This window comes from Dipteris shenzhenensis, chromosome 16 (assembly GCF_047967505.1).
Source record: "Dipteris shenzhenensis isolate YYH24624 ecotype China chromosome 16, Dip_SZ_1.0, whole genome shotgun sequence".
Lineage (NCBI taxonomy): Eukaryota > Viridiplantae > Streptophyta > Polypodiopsida > Gleicheniales > Dipteridaceae > Dipteris > Dipteris shenzhenensis.
In genome coordinates this window covers 20,556,471-20,573,402 of record NC_141611.1, presented here as the reverse complement: position 1 = coordinate 20,573,402, position 16,932 = coordinate 20,556,471, and the positions used below count along the sequence as shown (strand labels likewise).

At 42.9% G+C, this 16,932-nt stretch overlaps 1 protein-coding gene across 6 annotated transcripts in view; it reads left to right on the top strand.

Annotated features, from left to right (window-relative positions):
• Positions 1-16,507, top strand: part of LOC147892671 (RING/U-box superfamily protein) — a 43,019-nt gene extending 26,512 nt beyond the window's left edge. For all 6 annotated transcript variants that reach the window (XM_087387074.1, XM_087387075.1, XM_087387076.1 and 3 more), the window contains exons 7-8: positions 16,144-16,252; positions 16,340-16,507. In XM_087387074.1, coding sequence (XP_087243200.1) covers positions 16,144-16,252; positions 16,340-16,375 — 145 coding nt within the window. In that variant the 3' untranslated portion in view covers positions 16,376-16,507. The remainder of the gene's footprint in view (positions 1-16,143; positions 16,253-16,339) is intronic.
• The last annotated feature ends 425 nt before the right edge of the window (positions 16,508-16,932 follow it).

The following is a 16,932-nucleotide window of genomic DNA, read 5'->3' as shown; positions in this document are numbered from 1 at the left end:
CATAGGCGCATATGTGGCAAGGCCTGTGGACAGGTGTATGACCTGCAACAGAGCAGTGGACAGATGGCGACAGCATAAGGGACCTGCTGGACAGGTAGGCGCACACGTGAAAGCAGGGACAGGTCCTGCAAGAGTGCCGTACAGAGGTGGAGATGCTGCAGCAGGCAGTCGCCTCCATAGGACACATGGCAGGGCAGGATTGGGGCCTGCAATAGGCACAGACAGGGACAAAGCCAGCAGCCCAAAAAGGCCTGGCAAAGGCCCTTATATAGGGCTGGTTGGACCAGCCAACCAAGTCAGCCAGCAAGCAGACTGTTCGGCCAGGATGAGGCTGGCTGGTCGGTTTTATGACAGTCCCTTTGTTAAGGGCTTGCTCTATGGTGCATGTGTGCATCTAGGGGAGTCACATGTGTGTTTGTGTGTGTTGTAAAGGCACATCAAGTGCTATGTTGTGTCTAGTGTGTGACCTAAGTGATGATGTAAGACAAAGGCAATCCCACTGATGTAGGGACTGATTCCCACTGATGTAGGGGCTGATTGCCATTTATGTAGGGAAGGTATTACCTTCTTCCCCTTTCTATAAGAGAGAGTCCTCTCTCTCACAATCCATAATAGAGAACTACCATTTTTCTTTCATTGTGCTCTCACACCTCTTGCAAGATGCATCTATTCTATCCTTTGGGATTCTACACTTGGTATCAGAGCTTTAGGTACAAAGACGCTAGAGCTTTTGGAGAAGGAATCTATCCTCGTGACTCTTGTGAACTGAACTGCACTTCAAAAGGGGATTCTTGTGTTTTCTTAGATCTTAGACTTTCTCAATCTACCATAGGATTAGAGGTTGATATATACGATAAACGTGAACAACCTGAATATAGTGGTTTACACATTATAAAAATGCCTCACATTGACTCAAACATTTCTGATTTGGCAAAATATGGAGTCATTTCTTCCCAATTCCATAGATTTTCCCGCCTTTGTACAACTAAGGAGTCTTTTATCACTCATTGTAGTAATTTGATCACTTTACTATTACACAAGAGGTATAATCCAAGGAAAATAATGAAAAAAGTTCGCACATTCTTAGATATGAAGTCTTTTATCTATGGTGTTTCGGCCTTAGGTTTGTTTAGAATGATTGAACTTAAGCTGAAAACAAAAAGCGGGGAGCTGAATAGCCCGTTTTTCTTTTAGTTTCTAAAGAGAGTTTGTTTGAGTATACTTGTGCTTTCTAAGTTAGAAATGTATTTTTGCCTCTTTGCAGAAACGAGACATAAGTGTAAAGTGCCTTTTAACTTTTTATGTTTTAAATAAGAGAGAGAGAGAGAGAGAGAGAGAGAGAGAGAGAGAGAGATTCTAGTTTTTTGGAAGTTTTTGTTTCTTGACTTGCTTGTTTATTTTTGCTCAAGTCACCTGCTTCGTTTCTTCTTTATTTCTTGTTTTCATTCTGTTTTGTTTATTTGACGTATTTTAGCAAGCACTGGGTTTGCCCAAGAGACTCCGCGGGTCTTTAGAAACCCAGTATAGCTGCTTATGCTTGGGCACTGATGACGACATAAGTGTTGCTTTGCTTGCTAAGTATGTCTTCCTTTTGCTTTTCATAAAAGTTTTTGTTTACCTCTTTTTTCTTCTCTTTCATTTTTTCTCTTTTATTTTCTTTGTAGATTTTTGATCTTTAGAACAACAAAAAATTCTAAATTTGTATGATTGGACTTATTCTAGTCTTACAAAGGTATATATATATATATATATATATCTAGATCTAGCCTAGCCTAGCATTAGATGCTTTCTCTAGCATAAACTACTAGTTTTCTCAAAGCTTCTTCATCTTCTCCATTTTCCTCCTCCTTTCCCAAATTTTGTGAGAGCCTGTTCTCTACCTACAAGCGACCATTGCTGAAACCCTTTGAGCTGCAGACTCCTAGTGTACGGGCGACCTTCCAGTTGCAAGCAATTAGAGAGTTCTCCTCTGTACGCGCAACGCCAATACAAAGACTACTCGACGATCTATCGCGTAATGCCGCCTCTGCGCTTGCCCTTTTGCAAATTCCTCTGAGCCCGAGCTGCACGACACTACAGGCAAGCTGCTGTTGAAATCTGAGCTCGTTTGGTCAAGAAATGGAGGCACAACAGACAAAAAACCAGTCAGTCTTCTCAAGCTTGGCTATGGCGACTTGGCGCAACATTGCGCCCTTCCTTGGTGGAGGGCCTTCTCTGGTATAAGGCCTTTCTTCCTGCATAAAAATCCCCTTGAATAGAGCTATGAGCTGTGAGAATTGCACCCTCCAAGTTCAGGCCTCTGTTTTGGACAGTTTTGACAATGTTGTGAGTTTGATGCTACATTAGATGCTGCTTTAGCATTTCTGATGTTTTAAAGTGTTGAATAGCATCAGTACAACTGTGGCTATAGCTTTCCTTTAAGTTGCTATACTTGGATTTGCTTGGAATACTTTCATTTAGCCACCTCTATGAAGCATGCAAGTTGAAGCATCATTTCCATTATGATTTGTAGTATGGAATTTGGTTACAAGTCTTTGCTACACTAAATGCTTATACTTTGAAGTTTTTCAACTCTTTCTAGCCTTGTAAGAGAGTAGACACTGCCCATTTTGGGTTAGACCCTCTTATGGCTGCCTTCTTGAATATGGATAAGTTCAATGGTAAAGGCTTTCACACATATGGCAGATGAAGGTTAAGTTTGCATTGATGAGGGAAAACCTCTGGGGCTTTGTCAAACTTGCTTCAACTTCTTCTTCAACAGCCTCTAATGCTGGAGAATCCTCAACTCCGACACGCCTGGCACGAGATCCTGCTAGAGAGGAGAAAGCCTATGGCATCATTGCTCTTGGCTTAGGAGATGACTATATTCATCACATTTCTGATTTGGACTCTCCTTCTGAAGCTTGGCAGAAGCTTGATATTATTTTTGGTGGTAGCTCTCACATCTCAAAATTGTCACTTAAGATTGTTTTCTTTGAATTGAAGATGGCTAGTGGCACTCCTTTGGCTGCCCATGTCAATCACATGCGGAGTCTCATGACTCAACTTGCTTCTATCAACTCTCCAATCACTACAGATAATGCAATGGTAATGTTGCTCAAAAGTATGCCTGAAGATTATGATCATGTTACCACTTTGAAAAATCTTCCTAATCCTACTCTTGAAGGTCTTATTACTGCTCTTCAAGAAGAGGAAAGGCACATGGAACTCCGGAGAGGCAATGGCACAACCTATGCCATAAAAACTCAAAAGGGCAAGTTTTCACCTTGCAGACATTGTGGGAAGACTAATCACCTCTCAAAAGATTGCTTCAAGATCAATCCTTGCAAACATTGTGGCAAAAACAATCACCATGAAAAGTATTGTAAAGTAAAAAAGGAAGCAACTACAAAGTCAGAAACTGCCAATCTACTTTCAGTTGATGTGCCTCCACAAGATGAGGCCTCCTATGAAGACTATGCCTTTTAAGCACTTTTTTGTTTATCATCACTTGGTCAAATTTTGAGGTTCTCTGCCTGGAGTAGTACTCCAAAAAGAATATGTTATGTCTTTTGTAAATCACCTCTGGTCACCATATGATGTAGACTATGTGATATGTGTTTTGACTATCCCATTTCTGTGAACCTCACACCCTTGGGAACCCTTGCTAGCATGAGATCCTAGCCATAGATTTATCCTTGATCACCATGAGATGGCATGAGAAACTATGAGACTAGATGTATCCTTGACACTGCAAGAGGCAACCTCTTGAAGGGGTGTATGTTGGGATAAGTATGATCAAGGGCTTGCTCTATGGTGCATGTGTGCATCTAGGGAGTCACGTGTGTTTGTGTGTGTTGTAAAGGCACATCAAGTGCTACGATGTGTCTAGTGTGTGACCTAAGTGATGATGTAAGACAAAGGCAATCCCACTGATGTAGGGACTGATTCCCACTGATGTAGGGGCTGATTGCCACTTATGTAGGGAAGGTAGCTGATTGCCACTTATGTAAGGAAGATATTACCTTCTCCCCCTTTCTATAAGAGAGAGTCCTCTCTCTCACAATCCATAATAGAGAACTACCATCTTTCTTTCATTGTGCTCTCACACCTCTTGCAAGATGCGTCTATTCTATCCTACGGGATTCTACACCCTTGGGGGCCTATAAAAGGAGGGCCTCTAGGCTCTCATTCATCATCTTCTGGAGCAGCCTTCACGCAAGCCAGGAGTAGACTTCCACCCATCTTGGAGCCTATACCTTGGAGGGACCAAGAGACATGGAGAAGCTGCAGATTGAGCTGGAAGGGTTTCCCACCTAGGCTGTTCTATAGGCAACAAGGTGGAGAGGATCATTTTGGATAGAGAGTCTACACCCACTGTTGGGTGCTGATGACGTCAGTGGGGATGTCATAGTAGCTAGTCCCTGCTATGCGTGATGGAGTTTACGGTTTTCAATCTTATGAGTGACTATCGTGGGATTGAAACTGCACTATGTTGTGTTTTTAGAGGATGAGTTTGGGAATGTTCTTGGATTCATCTAGGTATATGCTTCTGCCGTATTAGCGGACATGCAAATTTCACCTTGTGAAGTTTTCGTCCAAGTTGCGGCCTGCTAGTATTGCGATAATTCTTTCTATCTTAAATGGTGTGCTGTCCTATCAGCTGGATTTAGATTTAGATGCTCGTTTGGGAGAGACTAAAATGAAATCGTTTAGACTTGCACAAGCAGTTGTAGCTTGAATGAAGAGATTTGGACTACTTTTTGATTAGCCTTCTCCTTTAGTGCTAGCCTTCGTCATGGCTGAGTTTGCCCTTCACCTCCGGAGTGCCGACAAAAACTCAGTACGAAGACTATGTATATATGGATGCTCAAGTATGTGTGGGTGTGTGGATTTGTATGTGTGAGAGCATACTTTTATACTATGGTCTACACCCACTGTTGGGCGCTGATGACGTCAGTGGGGATGTCATGGTAGCTAGTTCCTGCTATGCGTGATGGAGTTTACGGTTTTCAATCTTATGAGTGACTATCGTGGGATTGAAACTGCACTATGTTGTGTTTTTAGAGGATGAGTTTGGGAATGTTCCTGGATTCATTAGTATCGGGGAAATTGGATTGGACAAATTACGTGATCTGGAAGGTGAAGATCCGGAGTCATTTAGTAGCTCGGAAGTTGTGAAAATTGACAACGGGCGTGGATGCGAAGCCGGAGGATATGGTGGACAACAAGGGGAAGATACTCATACCAGTAGATGGAGAGGAGCTCGAAGGTTGGGAAGATAGAGATGCCCACGCCCTGGCATTGATCATAGGGACTACGGCGGATTCTGTACTTCCTCACATTCAAATGGCCGAGACGTCAGTAGAGGCGTGGGCCATTCGGAAGGATCTGTACGAGACAAATAACACACCTCGGATCTTGCTTCTTCAGCATCAGCTCTACAATCTGGATATGGATGAGGGAGATTCAGTACATGACCACTTGACAAAGGTCAAGGTGGTAAGGGATCACTTAGCATCGGTTAGTCAAAAGGTGGACTCTTGCCAGTTGGCCTTGATGGTACTGAGGAGGCTACCTTGGAGTCTCAAAAGCTTCGTGACGATTGTGACAGTAGGACAAAGGACCAAGCCTTTGTGGCTTTTGAGGAGTTAGGTCCATTACTGCTCTAGGAAGAAGCTAGGGAGAATCTCTACAACAACGACAAAGATGACAAGGTGTTGTTGGCGAAGGATTACGCTAGCAAAGGAAAGGACAAGCCTAATGGTGGCAAGTCCAAGAAGGATGACTCTGATGACGAGGACACTTCCAAGAAGCAGTAGAAGAGAAGTGCTTCTATTGTGACACGCCAGGCCATTTTGTGGAGGATTGCATAAAGAAGAAGGCGGATCAGAAAAACAAGGAGTCCGACTCAGATTTAGAGGGTGACACAAAAGCCAAATCTAATGTGGTAATAGAAGAGCTATTCTTGGTGACATCTCCGTGTGTTACTGAGGTCAGATATGCTGACCTAGAAACCACAATGATGATGTCTGACATTGAGATGTGGGTCGACGAGGAGTCAGAGACCTTTGTGAAGGTGAAGGACAGCATGGAGTGCTTGGTATCTTCCAGGTGCGTGGCTGTTGATACTGACGTGAGGGTGGATTCCATGGAGTGTCCTAGGGTTTGATGTTTCAGATGGTGGTTGTACTTCAGAAGGGGACAATACAGGATTACACAGGTTTTTGGTATGTGCCTCGATGAGGTGCATGGTTTGCTTTCAGAGCAAGCACATAGGTAGTACGACAATATGGTATGTACTTGATGTTCTTAATTTGAGCCTGCTGTGGAGAGAATCTGCTATTCAACTGTCTCAGGTAATGCGAGATTGGAAGGAATTGGCCTTCTTCGAAGGTAGAAGGAAAAGTGTGGGTGCTTTTTCAAATCTCGGATACAGATTGTTGGAAGGTGATGGACAAGGTGTATTGAAGCCAGAAGAGTACTTGCTTGAGAACTTCGCGAGAGTTCATGGTCCAGGTTATCTGGAGATATTCTTTTGTTGCGGACCTTGCCAAAGAAAGGAAAACAGACCCTTAGAGCATGGTGGCTGGAAGACTCCAGGTTGTTCACTCATTATGACATTCCTCTTTAAAAATAGTGCATTCTCTGCATCAATTTGAGCAGGCCAGTGACCCTTTTTGGTTCTGAATTCCTCTGATCTTCTGGTGCACTCTGATCTGTTTCTGCAGCCCCAAACAGTCACGTCCAGGTGCGCATGATTGCCGCGTGGCTTCCCAGCTCCAGGCAACCGTGTTTTGCACTCCTATGCAGTGCTTCAGACTGTTGCACAATCTCCTGATGCTGGTTGCAGTGCCTCTTGCAGGTCCACTCCTGCCCATGGCAGAGCAGCCCATGTTGCTTGTCGAGGTACAACCCTGGACGTGGGCGCTCCTACCCACTGTTCACAGGATCTCCAGTCACCAATTGTGCCCTAGCTTGTATGCTGCCCATGTGGCAGCCCTGACTTTCTGAGACCTATATGGTGCATCTCCATGCTCTCCTCATTTGGGGGCTCAAAGATGGGGAGGTGACCTTCTAAACTCCAACAATGATATCATGCCCATGGTTGATTCTTAGTAATCCAAGTATAAAATCCATGGAACTTATGTGGGATTTCCAATGGATGCAGCAAGCCACTTTGTCTCAAGTGTTCTACCTTATTAAGCTAGCATTGCTCATACTCTTGCACATAACGTCTGGACATCAGTCCACATCTTAGGCAAATAGAAATCATGCTTGATCAAAGCCAACGTCTTTGGATACCATGATGTCCCAACATAAGGCATATCATGACACTTGAAAGTGACTTTTTTTGTTGTGTCTTGTACATTGGTATGCAGTCTTCCATCTCGGAACAAGAGACCATTGTGAATGAAATATTGATCTCATATTTCTTCCCATAACAATTGAACCATGAGGTTCATTAGGGCATGTTCCGAACTGGACCTGTTGCCAAATATGGTAGAGGCAATGATCATACTCATGTCAGCCTTTAAGGAATAGAAAGAGGCTGGTTTGGATCTCAGTGAAATTTATAAAGTTTACATAACCAGTTCGACTCCAAGCACTTGCCACTACATGAATTTCACCCTTTTGTATAGGATTTTAAAGTCGAAATCCTGCATAAGCTTAGATCATCTAGCCTTACGACATCAACAGATGGATTGGGTGCTTACAAAACTAAAAAGAAGTTAGAATACTGGAAATTAGCTACTTGGCCAACAACCACCATGTTCCATTGCCATTGCCCAAACACAATACTTAGAGCATACAATTCGACAGCATAGCATCATTGAACCATACAAAACAAGGGAGGCTAGAATGCCCCTACTCAGTAGCATACACTGGTTAGTACAATTACAAGGGACTCCCTTCTTGAACTCACCTGCAGGTGCAACCCGGTACAATGCCAACCCGTGGCTGTGCAAGTGACCAACTCCCAGTACTATCCTCTTGGTTCTCTTCAGTAGCCAAGCATATCTCAAGTAGAACAACCCAACATCATGCCAAGCAATGCATCCACACAAATCAAAGCCATCACTGAGCCCAAGGCTTGCCACTTCTTCCCCAAGAAGAGAGTGTCACATCCAATGCCCCGATCCTTTCCCGGGCCAATGGCAGGGCATCTAACCTTCCAAAAACTCAGCAAGAGTGGCGGTAGCACAAAGCAGAAGGAGAAGACAAAAATTTGGCCAGCAAATGGAGCCTGTTTCAGCTCGAAACAGCCTCAGAAGATGGTTGAACAGCAGATAGCAGACTATGGCAAGAGCGTTCTGTCCTTGGCTGCCTTCCAACACCAGAAAAGGTCACAAGAGAAGGCGTTTAGCAATCAGCAGCAAATCGGCCATGAATTCGTCCACTAAAATGAAGATTCCAGCTCACTGGAAGCTCAGAATTCAGTGCACCTTGCACTAGACAGAAGCTAGGAGAGAGGTGTCCAAGAATACGGCTTCAGATGAAGAAAAAGGAGAACTTTTGTCACGAAGAAAGTGAGAAAAGCTTCAGAAAAGGCCCAGAATGAAGACGCCCAGGTCCAGGGAGCATGCCAGCAGCAGGAAACGCCAAGGGGAGAAGATCTGTCGCGGAGAAAACTTAAAAAATGACTTCAGTCAGCCAAGAGAGAGCTGCAAAAATCCGCCATCTTCTTCAAATGGCTCCTTTGGTAAGGGAGAAGGCTCAGAATAGCAGGGTAGACTCAGGTGTCTGTGGCTCTGGTAGTGGCTGTCCCACATGCATTTGTGGATCTTGTATGGGCTGTGCCTCTGCCCTCGGCAATAGAGCTGGATTGTGTACAATCTTAGCAAAGCTTTGAGTGAGTTGAGTTAAAACTTGCAACACAGAGGCCATCTGAGTTTGCATCACGGCCATAGCATTTGGCTGTACACTTGGGTCTGCACCCAATGCAAATGTACTAGCAGGGTTATGTACTTGTGGAACGGGTTGCCCCAATGCATCAACCTGAGTATTCTGCCCTTCATGGGCTGCATCTTGTAATCTTATTCTAGGGTGTGCTCTCCTTATCTGCTACTCTAGCTCAAACTGAGTCTGCATCATAACCAAGCCATATATGCTCCATATCAAAGGCAGTGGGTGGCTGTACCAAGAAAAATCAGCAAATACTATCGCTGCCCAAGCTGCCTAGGGAGTCCTGGATGATTTGTTGAGGGTCCCGGCAATGGAACCACCATAACCCGCCTTTGACTGACAAAGGGCAGTATATCTTACTCTATTTTCTCACAACACCAAAATACAGCCACCATGTTTCATTTCCATTTCCCAAACACAATACTTAGGGCCTTAGCACATGGATGGGGCTAGCATGGGTTTAGGATGGGAATCTTTTTGTCATCATTACTCCCGTCCTACACCAAGTGGTCTAGGATGGTTTAGAATGGGAGTAGCCACTTTTTCTCCCATCCTAGACCATGGCCTCTAGACCTTGGCAGCCAAAATGGGTTCCCCTTTTTTAGGGATTCAAAAACATGCAAGGATGACCCGTATCCTTGTCCCCACGTGGTCCCCACCTCCTAAACACATGAAATGATGCCATGTGTCCTCTTCTTCCTAAACCCATCCCTAGTTCTTTTTTTGTTAGCACATGGTGGGATGGGAATAGGATAGAAATATGCATGGGCCCACTTGGGACCACCTTTTCCCATTCCCATCCTATTTCTTCCCATGTGCTAAGTCCTTTAGAGCATACAATTCCACAGCATAGCATCACTGAACCATACAAAACAAGGGAGGCTAGAATGCCCTATTTAATAGCATACACAGTGACACCTGTTAGCCTCAACACTTGGCGCCTCTTGGGGTATTTATTTATTCATTGGTTAGTTCAATTACAAGGGACTCCCTTTTTGAACTCACCCACAGGTGCAACCCAGTACAATGCCAACCCATGGCTGTGCAGTGACCAACTCCCAGTGCTATCCTCTTGGTTCCCTTCAGTAGCCAATCATATCTCAAGTAGAACAACCCAACATCATGCCAAGCAATGCATTCACACAAATCAAAGCCATCACTGAGCCCAAGGCTTGCCACTGCTTCCCCTGGAAGAGAGTATCACATCCAGTGCCCCAATCCTCTCCCGGGCCAATGGCAAGGCATCCAACCTTCCAAAAACTTAGCAAGAGTGGCGGTAGCACAAAGTAGAAGGAGAAGATAAAAATTCGGCCAGCAAATGGAGCCTGTTTCAGCTCGAAGCAAATGGTTGAACAACAAATGGCAGACTCTGGCAAGAGGGAGGTGTCCTTGGCTGCCTTCCAACACCAGAAAAGGCCACAAGAGAAGGCGTCCAGCAATCAGCAGCAAATCGGCCATGAATTCGTTCACTAAAATGAAGATTCCAGCTCACTGGAAGCTCAGAATTCAATGCACCTTGCACCAGACAGAAGCTAGGAGAGAGGTGTCCAAGAATACAGCTTCAGATGAAGAAAAGGAGAACTTTTGTCTCGAAGAAAGGCGAGAAAAGTTCAGATAAGCTCTAGAATGAAGACGCCCAGGTCTAGGGAGCATGCCAACAGCAGGAAACACCAAGGCCCAAGGGGAGAAAATGTATCATGGAGAAAACTTAAAAAACGACTTCAGTTAGCCAAGAGAGAGCTGCAAAAATCCGCCATCTTCTTCAAATGACTCCTCTGGTAGGGGAGAAGACTTAGAATAGTAGGGTAGACTAGGGAAGGGCTCCAAGGCCTTCCAGGTGCTTCCAGTTGTGACACACAGGTGCCACAAGTCAAGCAGAGAGGCCACACATGCTCACACACAGACACATGGCAAATAGGGCGTGGGATTTTAATGCCCCTAGGGGGTCGCTTTGTAAATCATGACCCTAGTGCTTGGAACCAATGACCCTAGTATATAGGAACCCTAGTGGGTCAATTTTTAAAGCATGACCCCAGTGAACTAAATTAATGACCTTATAGAATAAGACCAAGCTAATAGCACTAGGTGTTGCACTTGTTGCACATAAAATCATAGGTACCCTTATACTAATGCCCCTAGCCTGGCAACCCTAGGCCGAATTCAGTGACAATTAGTTTAATCACTTCGCCATCACATCCCCGTGACAGCCCCTTTTATCATTGATGATGTTTGGCAAAAAGGACATTACATGTTTCATGTCTACTCTTATGGAGACATTCTGGTGCTCGAAGAATGGCCGTAAAAGCATTAGATTACTTTGCGCATTAGATTACTCTCCATGGAGCACCTTTGTTTACCAAAAATGCATGGTGCTTTAAACATCTTGAATATTTATATACATATCTTGGCACATGAAGAGAAATGAATGATGTTGGAATTTATGCTTGGTGACCAGCCATGGGCTGCTATGTTGTGTCGTTTGCTTTCACATTTGACTACTCATTCTTTTGGGCACTGGTATCCCTCTCAATGGGATTTTATTCTAGGATATATTAATGGTAGAGTTACGGTTCAGCTTGGACAGAGATACTCTCCCATCTGAAATAGCAAGGTTGCACTTGTCTTGAGGGAAGTTCCTTATGGGATGAGAGTTTACATTTGTCCAAGGTGTTTCCTCGTTTGCTCACCTTACAGGAACCCGGACGCTCTTATTTATTTCCTCTAGAGAAATCCAGTTTGTAAGGGATGTGCTTCATGTTGATGGTACTTTTCTATCATTTGCTTAGGCAGTCAGACAGTTTGGGGTTTGCATTATCGACCCATTTGGCATTATCTTTCTCAAATGCTTCAATGTTTCCTTCTAGTGCCAAAGCTACAGCTCACTTCTTGACTTAAGGATTGGGCTCTACATCGTCAAGGTTCATACAGACATCTATTATTATTGGCTAACGTCATAGTGGCCAGCTTGTATAGGGTTTGGATGCCTCCACCTTGGGTTTCAAATAGGGCAAATCACATTTGGGCTATGACTCATAATCTAAAATGGTGGCGGAGAAGATTGCAGCCTATTTGGAGCTGCAAACTGCCTCTTCATCAACATGTCTTTTTGTGAAGTGATGCTTGGAGTTTTTCCTTTCGGTCAACTCCTAGCACGGAGACGTATTGCTGCCGTTGTTTGTCGCAGATGTTTGGCTCCAAGGGAATCTTTGTCTCACTTTTTTTGGCATTGCCTTGAGACTTGTGATTTTTTATAGTTTCTTCAGCAGCATCTCCAGGCATGGTTTCCTACTGCTTGCTTTGGAAAGCACTTTTGGCTATTTGGGATACATCCACAAGGTCATGGTTTTGATATTTTCTTCACATGGATTCGTTATTGGGGACTCTGGACCATGTGGAAGGACATGAAACATAGAGTCTTTGGTGATCCCACCTTTTCTAAGTTTCACTTCTTCGGGGTGTCACTAGGACGGTCATTTTATGATTTTGTCTGTGTGCTTGTCAGATAGATTCTCCTATCTACTTGTCTTGTAATGCCATTTTCTGATGTAATTGCATGTTCCTTTTGTGGGAACTGTTTATTGCAATATAGAGTTACATGGATTTCACCCCAAAAAAAGTGTGTGTCATAATGGGAAATTCGGGTGTCGGAACGGGAATGTTGTGGGAGGGGGAACGGAAACCGGAACGCCATGTCATATGACACGTCATCATTTCATATGGAAATATACCAAATTAGGAAAAAAAAAGCGCTTTTAGGAGCAGCTCTAAACTTTCCTTTTCAACTTTAGACTCTAAGACACTCTTAGAAAACTCAAAACTGAAATGTACATGTTTGCAATATGCATAAAGCCATAGAAGTGTAGAATACTAAAGATCCAAGAGCATATAATATGCAAAATACAAGAAAAGGAGGCCATGCCTCAGGCGTGAAGGCCTCAATACAAAATAGGACTCGAGACTGTGGAGTCAAGCACATGGTATTTAGAAGAAAAGAAAGTCAGTCCTAATGGTCTAAAGGTGGCATAACAAGAGAGGGTTCTCCCTCATCCTACTGAGCCAACATTAGGATTGGAACGCCAACACTAGGGCTGGAATGCTAGTATTGGGTCTGGAATGCATTCCGGGAATGTTGCAACGGTGTTCCTTGGTAAACCTGCCTGGGAACGTTCCGGGCACGTTCTAGGCGTTCCTTGCATGTCCTTTGGCTGGAACGACGTTGTAGAGGTTCTGGATGTCGGAATGTTGTTGCGTGGTAACTATGGTGGGTGTGCGCTTGCGTGTGTATGTATGAAGAATTTATTTATTATGTTTTTCCTCCCACTCCCTTATTTAATCATCTACTATCATTTTAAATTTATAAGAAACAAATAAAAAATAAACTAATTAAAAAAGAATGATAATAATAGTTTACTTGTGTTTGCGTTTTTGTTTCATTTGCTTTCTTATATGTACGTTAGTTTATCTTTGTTCCCTTGTGTTAGCATTAGTTGTTGTTTCTTTCTTCTTCTTCTTTTGGGGCTAGGTTGCGTTATGGTGGAAGTTTAATTTGACTCTCTCTCTCTCTCTCTCTCTCTCTCTCTCTCGCCCCCCCTCCCCCCTCTCTCTTTTCTTTTCTTATTCTTATTTTTTGTTGCGTTTCTTCCTTTTTGCCATCAAAGTTTTTGTTGTTTGGTTGAGATTTCAAAGCCAGGTAAGCACTGCGTTTACATAAGAGATGCCAGAATCTTTGAAAACCTTGATGGCGCTTATGCTTGGGTATTGATGAGAACATAAGCGTAGCTTTTCTTACTAAGTTATTTTGCTTACTAAGTTAATTTTATTGTTATTTTTTACTTCTTTTTTATTTTTATTTTATTGTTAAAGTTTTACTTTTTATTTATTATTTTTCTCATTTACTCATAATTTTGTCTAAAGTCACTTACAAACTCCTTTCGTTCCTTTGTTCTTTCGCTTGTTCTATAAAAAATTATAAAATGTAAGATTGGATATATCCTAGTCTTATGAACGTATACATATGAAGAAAAATCATGTAATAAAAGCTGCTTGCCTTTATCATTGACTTGTCAGTTACAAAATTTGGCTACAGGGCCATTAAGGTTAGTTTCAAATTGATCTACTTGCCATTCATACATAAAGATATAGTATGACGAACGTAATCCATATCCAGGTTCTTACTATAGAACCATTCTTTGCCAACCAACACGTCGATATGAAAGAAAAGCCTCTCCTCATATCCATGAGTACGGAAGGTTGTTGCAGACATGTTTCGATTCTATACTTCAAGTCACCCTGTGCATGAGTAAACATAAAGCGGACCAAACATCAACTCAATGACCATGAGTGCTACAAGTTGTGCATTGCTGGAAATTTCAGCAGACATACCTAGCATTTCAACCTCCGCTACATGCACCACTTTATCTTTGGTGACTAAGCAAGTATGAAAGAACCAAAACTGTCAAAAATCTGACCCAAAAATAGTAGCAACTTGGAGGGCTAAATTTGCATAGCCGGAAGAGCTATTGAAAAGGCTTTTTATGCAGAAATGAAGGACATATACCTTAGAGTATCCTCAGCCAAGGATGGGCGAAATGTTGTGCGCACAGTCGCTGGTACAAGCTGCTTCAATCCTGACTTGTTTTTCGTTGATTTCTCCTCAACCATTGGTCCAAATGAGCTCAAATTTGAACAGCAGCTAGCTCATAAGGTCGCCCAACTATACCTTGGAGGGCTGGTCAAAATTTTTTCCCTGCAGGTCGTATGCATCAGAAGCTCGTTGGGCAAAGAAGAGGGCGGCAGGGGCAGCAGAAACGGAATTTTAACAAATGCTCAGGTGAGAATGTGCGCCCTATTTAGGGGAGTCTCCCGCTGGAAGGGATTTGGAAATGGTCAAGCAAAGAGGGAGAACAAGCTCATGGAAATTTCGGGGCAGAAGGGGGAAGAATGGAGAAGAAGGTGGAGGGTGAAGAGGAAGATGATGACGAGGCTCAAGGAGGGAACTTGGCTCTGATACCACATGTTGGAGCAGAAATGGAAACATGATGGAGACACGAGAAGATGGAAGAAGCTTATTCATTCATGAGAGAGATGGCCAATATATAGGCAAGAGATACAATGCACCTATGAGCTCAAGAGAGCATCTAGATCCATAAATTTCTCCATGAACCTCTCAATCACACACCACACTCCTAGATTCACTCAATCACACGTACTAATTGACACATTGTCAGTCACACCTACACACATGTTCACACACAAGCACACATTGACCTTGTACCCCTTGGTATAGGCCCATTACATCAATTTGTCCCAACACTCACCAGTGTACAGCTTCTATATGGTTGCTGTGGAAGAGAGTCTGTATGACCAATGAAGAAAGGTAGCAAAAGGAGAGGATCCATTTGCTCAAAGTGCAAAAGTAATATTGCACTGTAAACCTTGGGCTGAGATTAACGTCTAGAGTGACCCATTTGCACAAAGTGCAAGAGTAATATTGCACCCTGAACCTTGGACTGAAGATTAACTTCCAGAGTGACATATGGCATATTGCCATATCCAAGATGCTAGAGAGGAATCTTGGAAACTTTAGGCTAAATGGAGTCAATTTCTAGATCTTAACTATAAAAATAGAATAGGACCCTAAACACTGGTTCCAGAAGTAGTAATTAGACTTATTAGGACAGCCCATGAGGGTATTTTTCCATCCATTTTGGGCATTATTCGAACACATATAACCAGCTTAAATGTTTTTTTGAATGGTCTTGAATTGTTATGTTTTTAAGTGTTTCAGAAGCTGGATTTAGTACAGTCCATTTAGGCAAATTTTATTTTTCTAGAACTTGCTGAAATGCTGTATTCCTTTTCGCCATACAAAATATAAAAGACTCTGAAACTTCCTGTGCAAAGCTGCAGGCAGCCAGAGCGAATCACAAAAGTTTAGGTGTAAACAGCACATTAACTCTCAAGCTAGTTCAAAATATGTGAATCCTGCCCTATGTATCCATCAAAATGGAAACCTAGGGAAAATTGCTGGTGTCCTTTGGATTATGCTTCATCTGTGTAGTTCAATGGTGTAAAGCAAAGTGTCTGGCCTTATGCTTAGTTGAATACAGACTTTTGAGAGAGCCTTCATTTACTGTGGAATGAACTGAGTGGAGGCATTGAGTAATAGTTTAAGGCGCACTCATGATTGGTTATTTGTATTAACAGTTTTTTCCTAGAGCCGGAATCCTGATTGGTGTGAGACTGCATGGTGAGCAGGTGTGTTATTTGCCGTCTGGACTATGAGGATGGAGACTTTCTGTCAACTTTACCGTGCAAACATAAGTACCATGCTGACTGTATAAAAAATTGGCTTCAGATCAACAAGGTACATCTATGTTCAAGATTCTGTTCACGGTTAGCTTGTAGAATCAACTTTTATGCAAAAAACTTTTGTTATTTGCATGTTTTGCAGGTCTGTCCAGTGTGCAGCGCTGAGGTCACCTCATGAAACTAGGAATATGAGAAATCTGTCTATGAGCCTGTCAATTGCATATTTCCATATGAAGTTCTTTCATTTCTGGAAGAAGCTAAGCGTATCATGTGCAAAATCTGAATTGAAGGCAATAAACGGTTTATTTTCCTTGCGTTGCTAGCAGTCCCACTTAAACAACATTTATAAGTTATCCACGGAGTTCTTATTATGAGCTTCTGCAAGCTGTTCTAAACTGTACATAAGTGTGTGGGGGCCTGTATTCGCCTTTGTGGTGCTAATAGTTGTCTGCCAGCACCATGAACATTGTTTCCAAGAGTAGTTTTTTTGTGCATTGCTTTTAAGATCAAAGAAACCCTCTTTTGATTCAGTGAGATGTGAAGTCTGTGATTTGTGAATGTGTTCCTAGGAATGCAAAATGGTCCTGTGGCAGCATCATCATTATTTGAGATTTCTGTCCTTGCATAAGTGCTCAAGGAAATGGCCATAAGAGGTAAGATCTGAGAAATGTGAAATGTGAAGGTCTTTGATTTTGTGAATTAAGGGTAAAGTTATGCAATATAAAATCTGTGAAA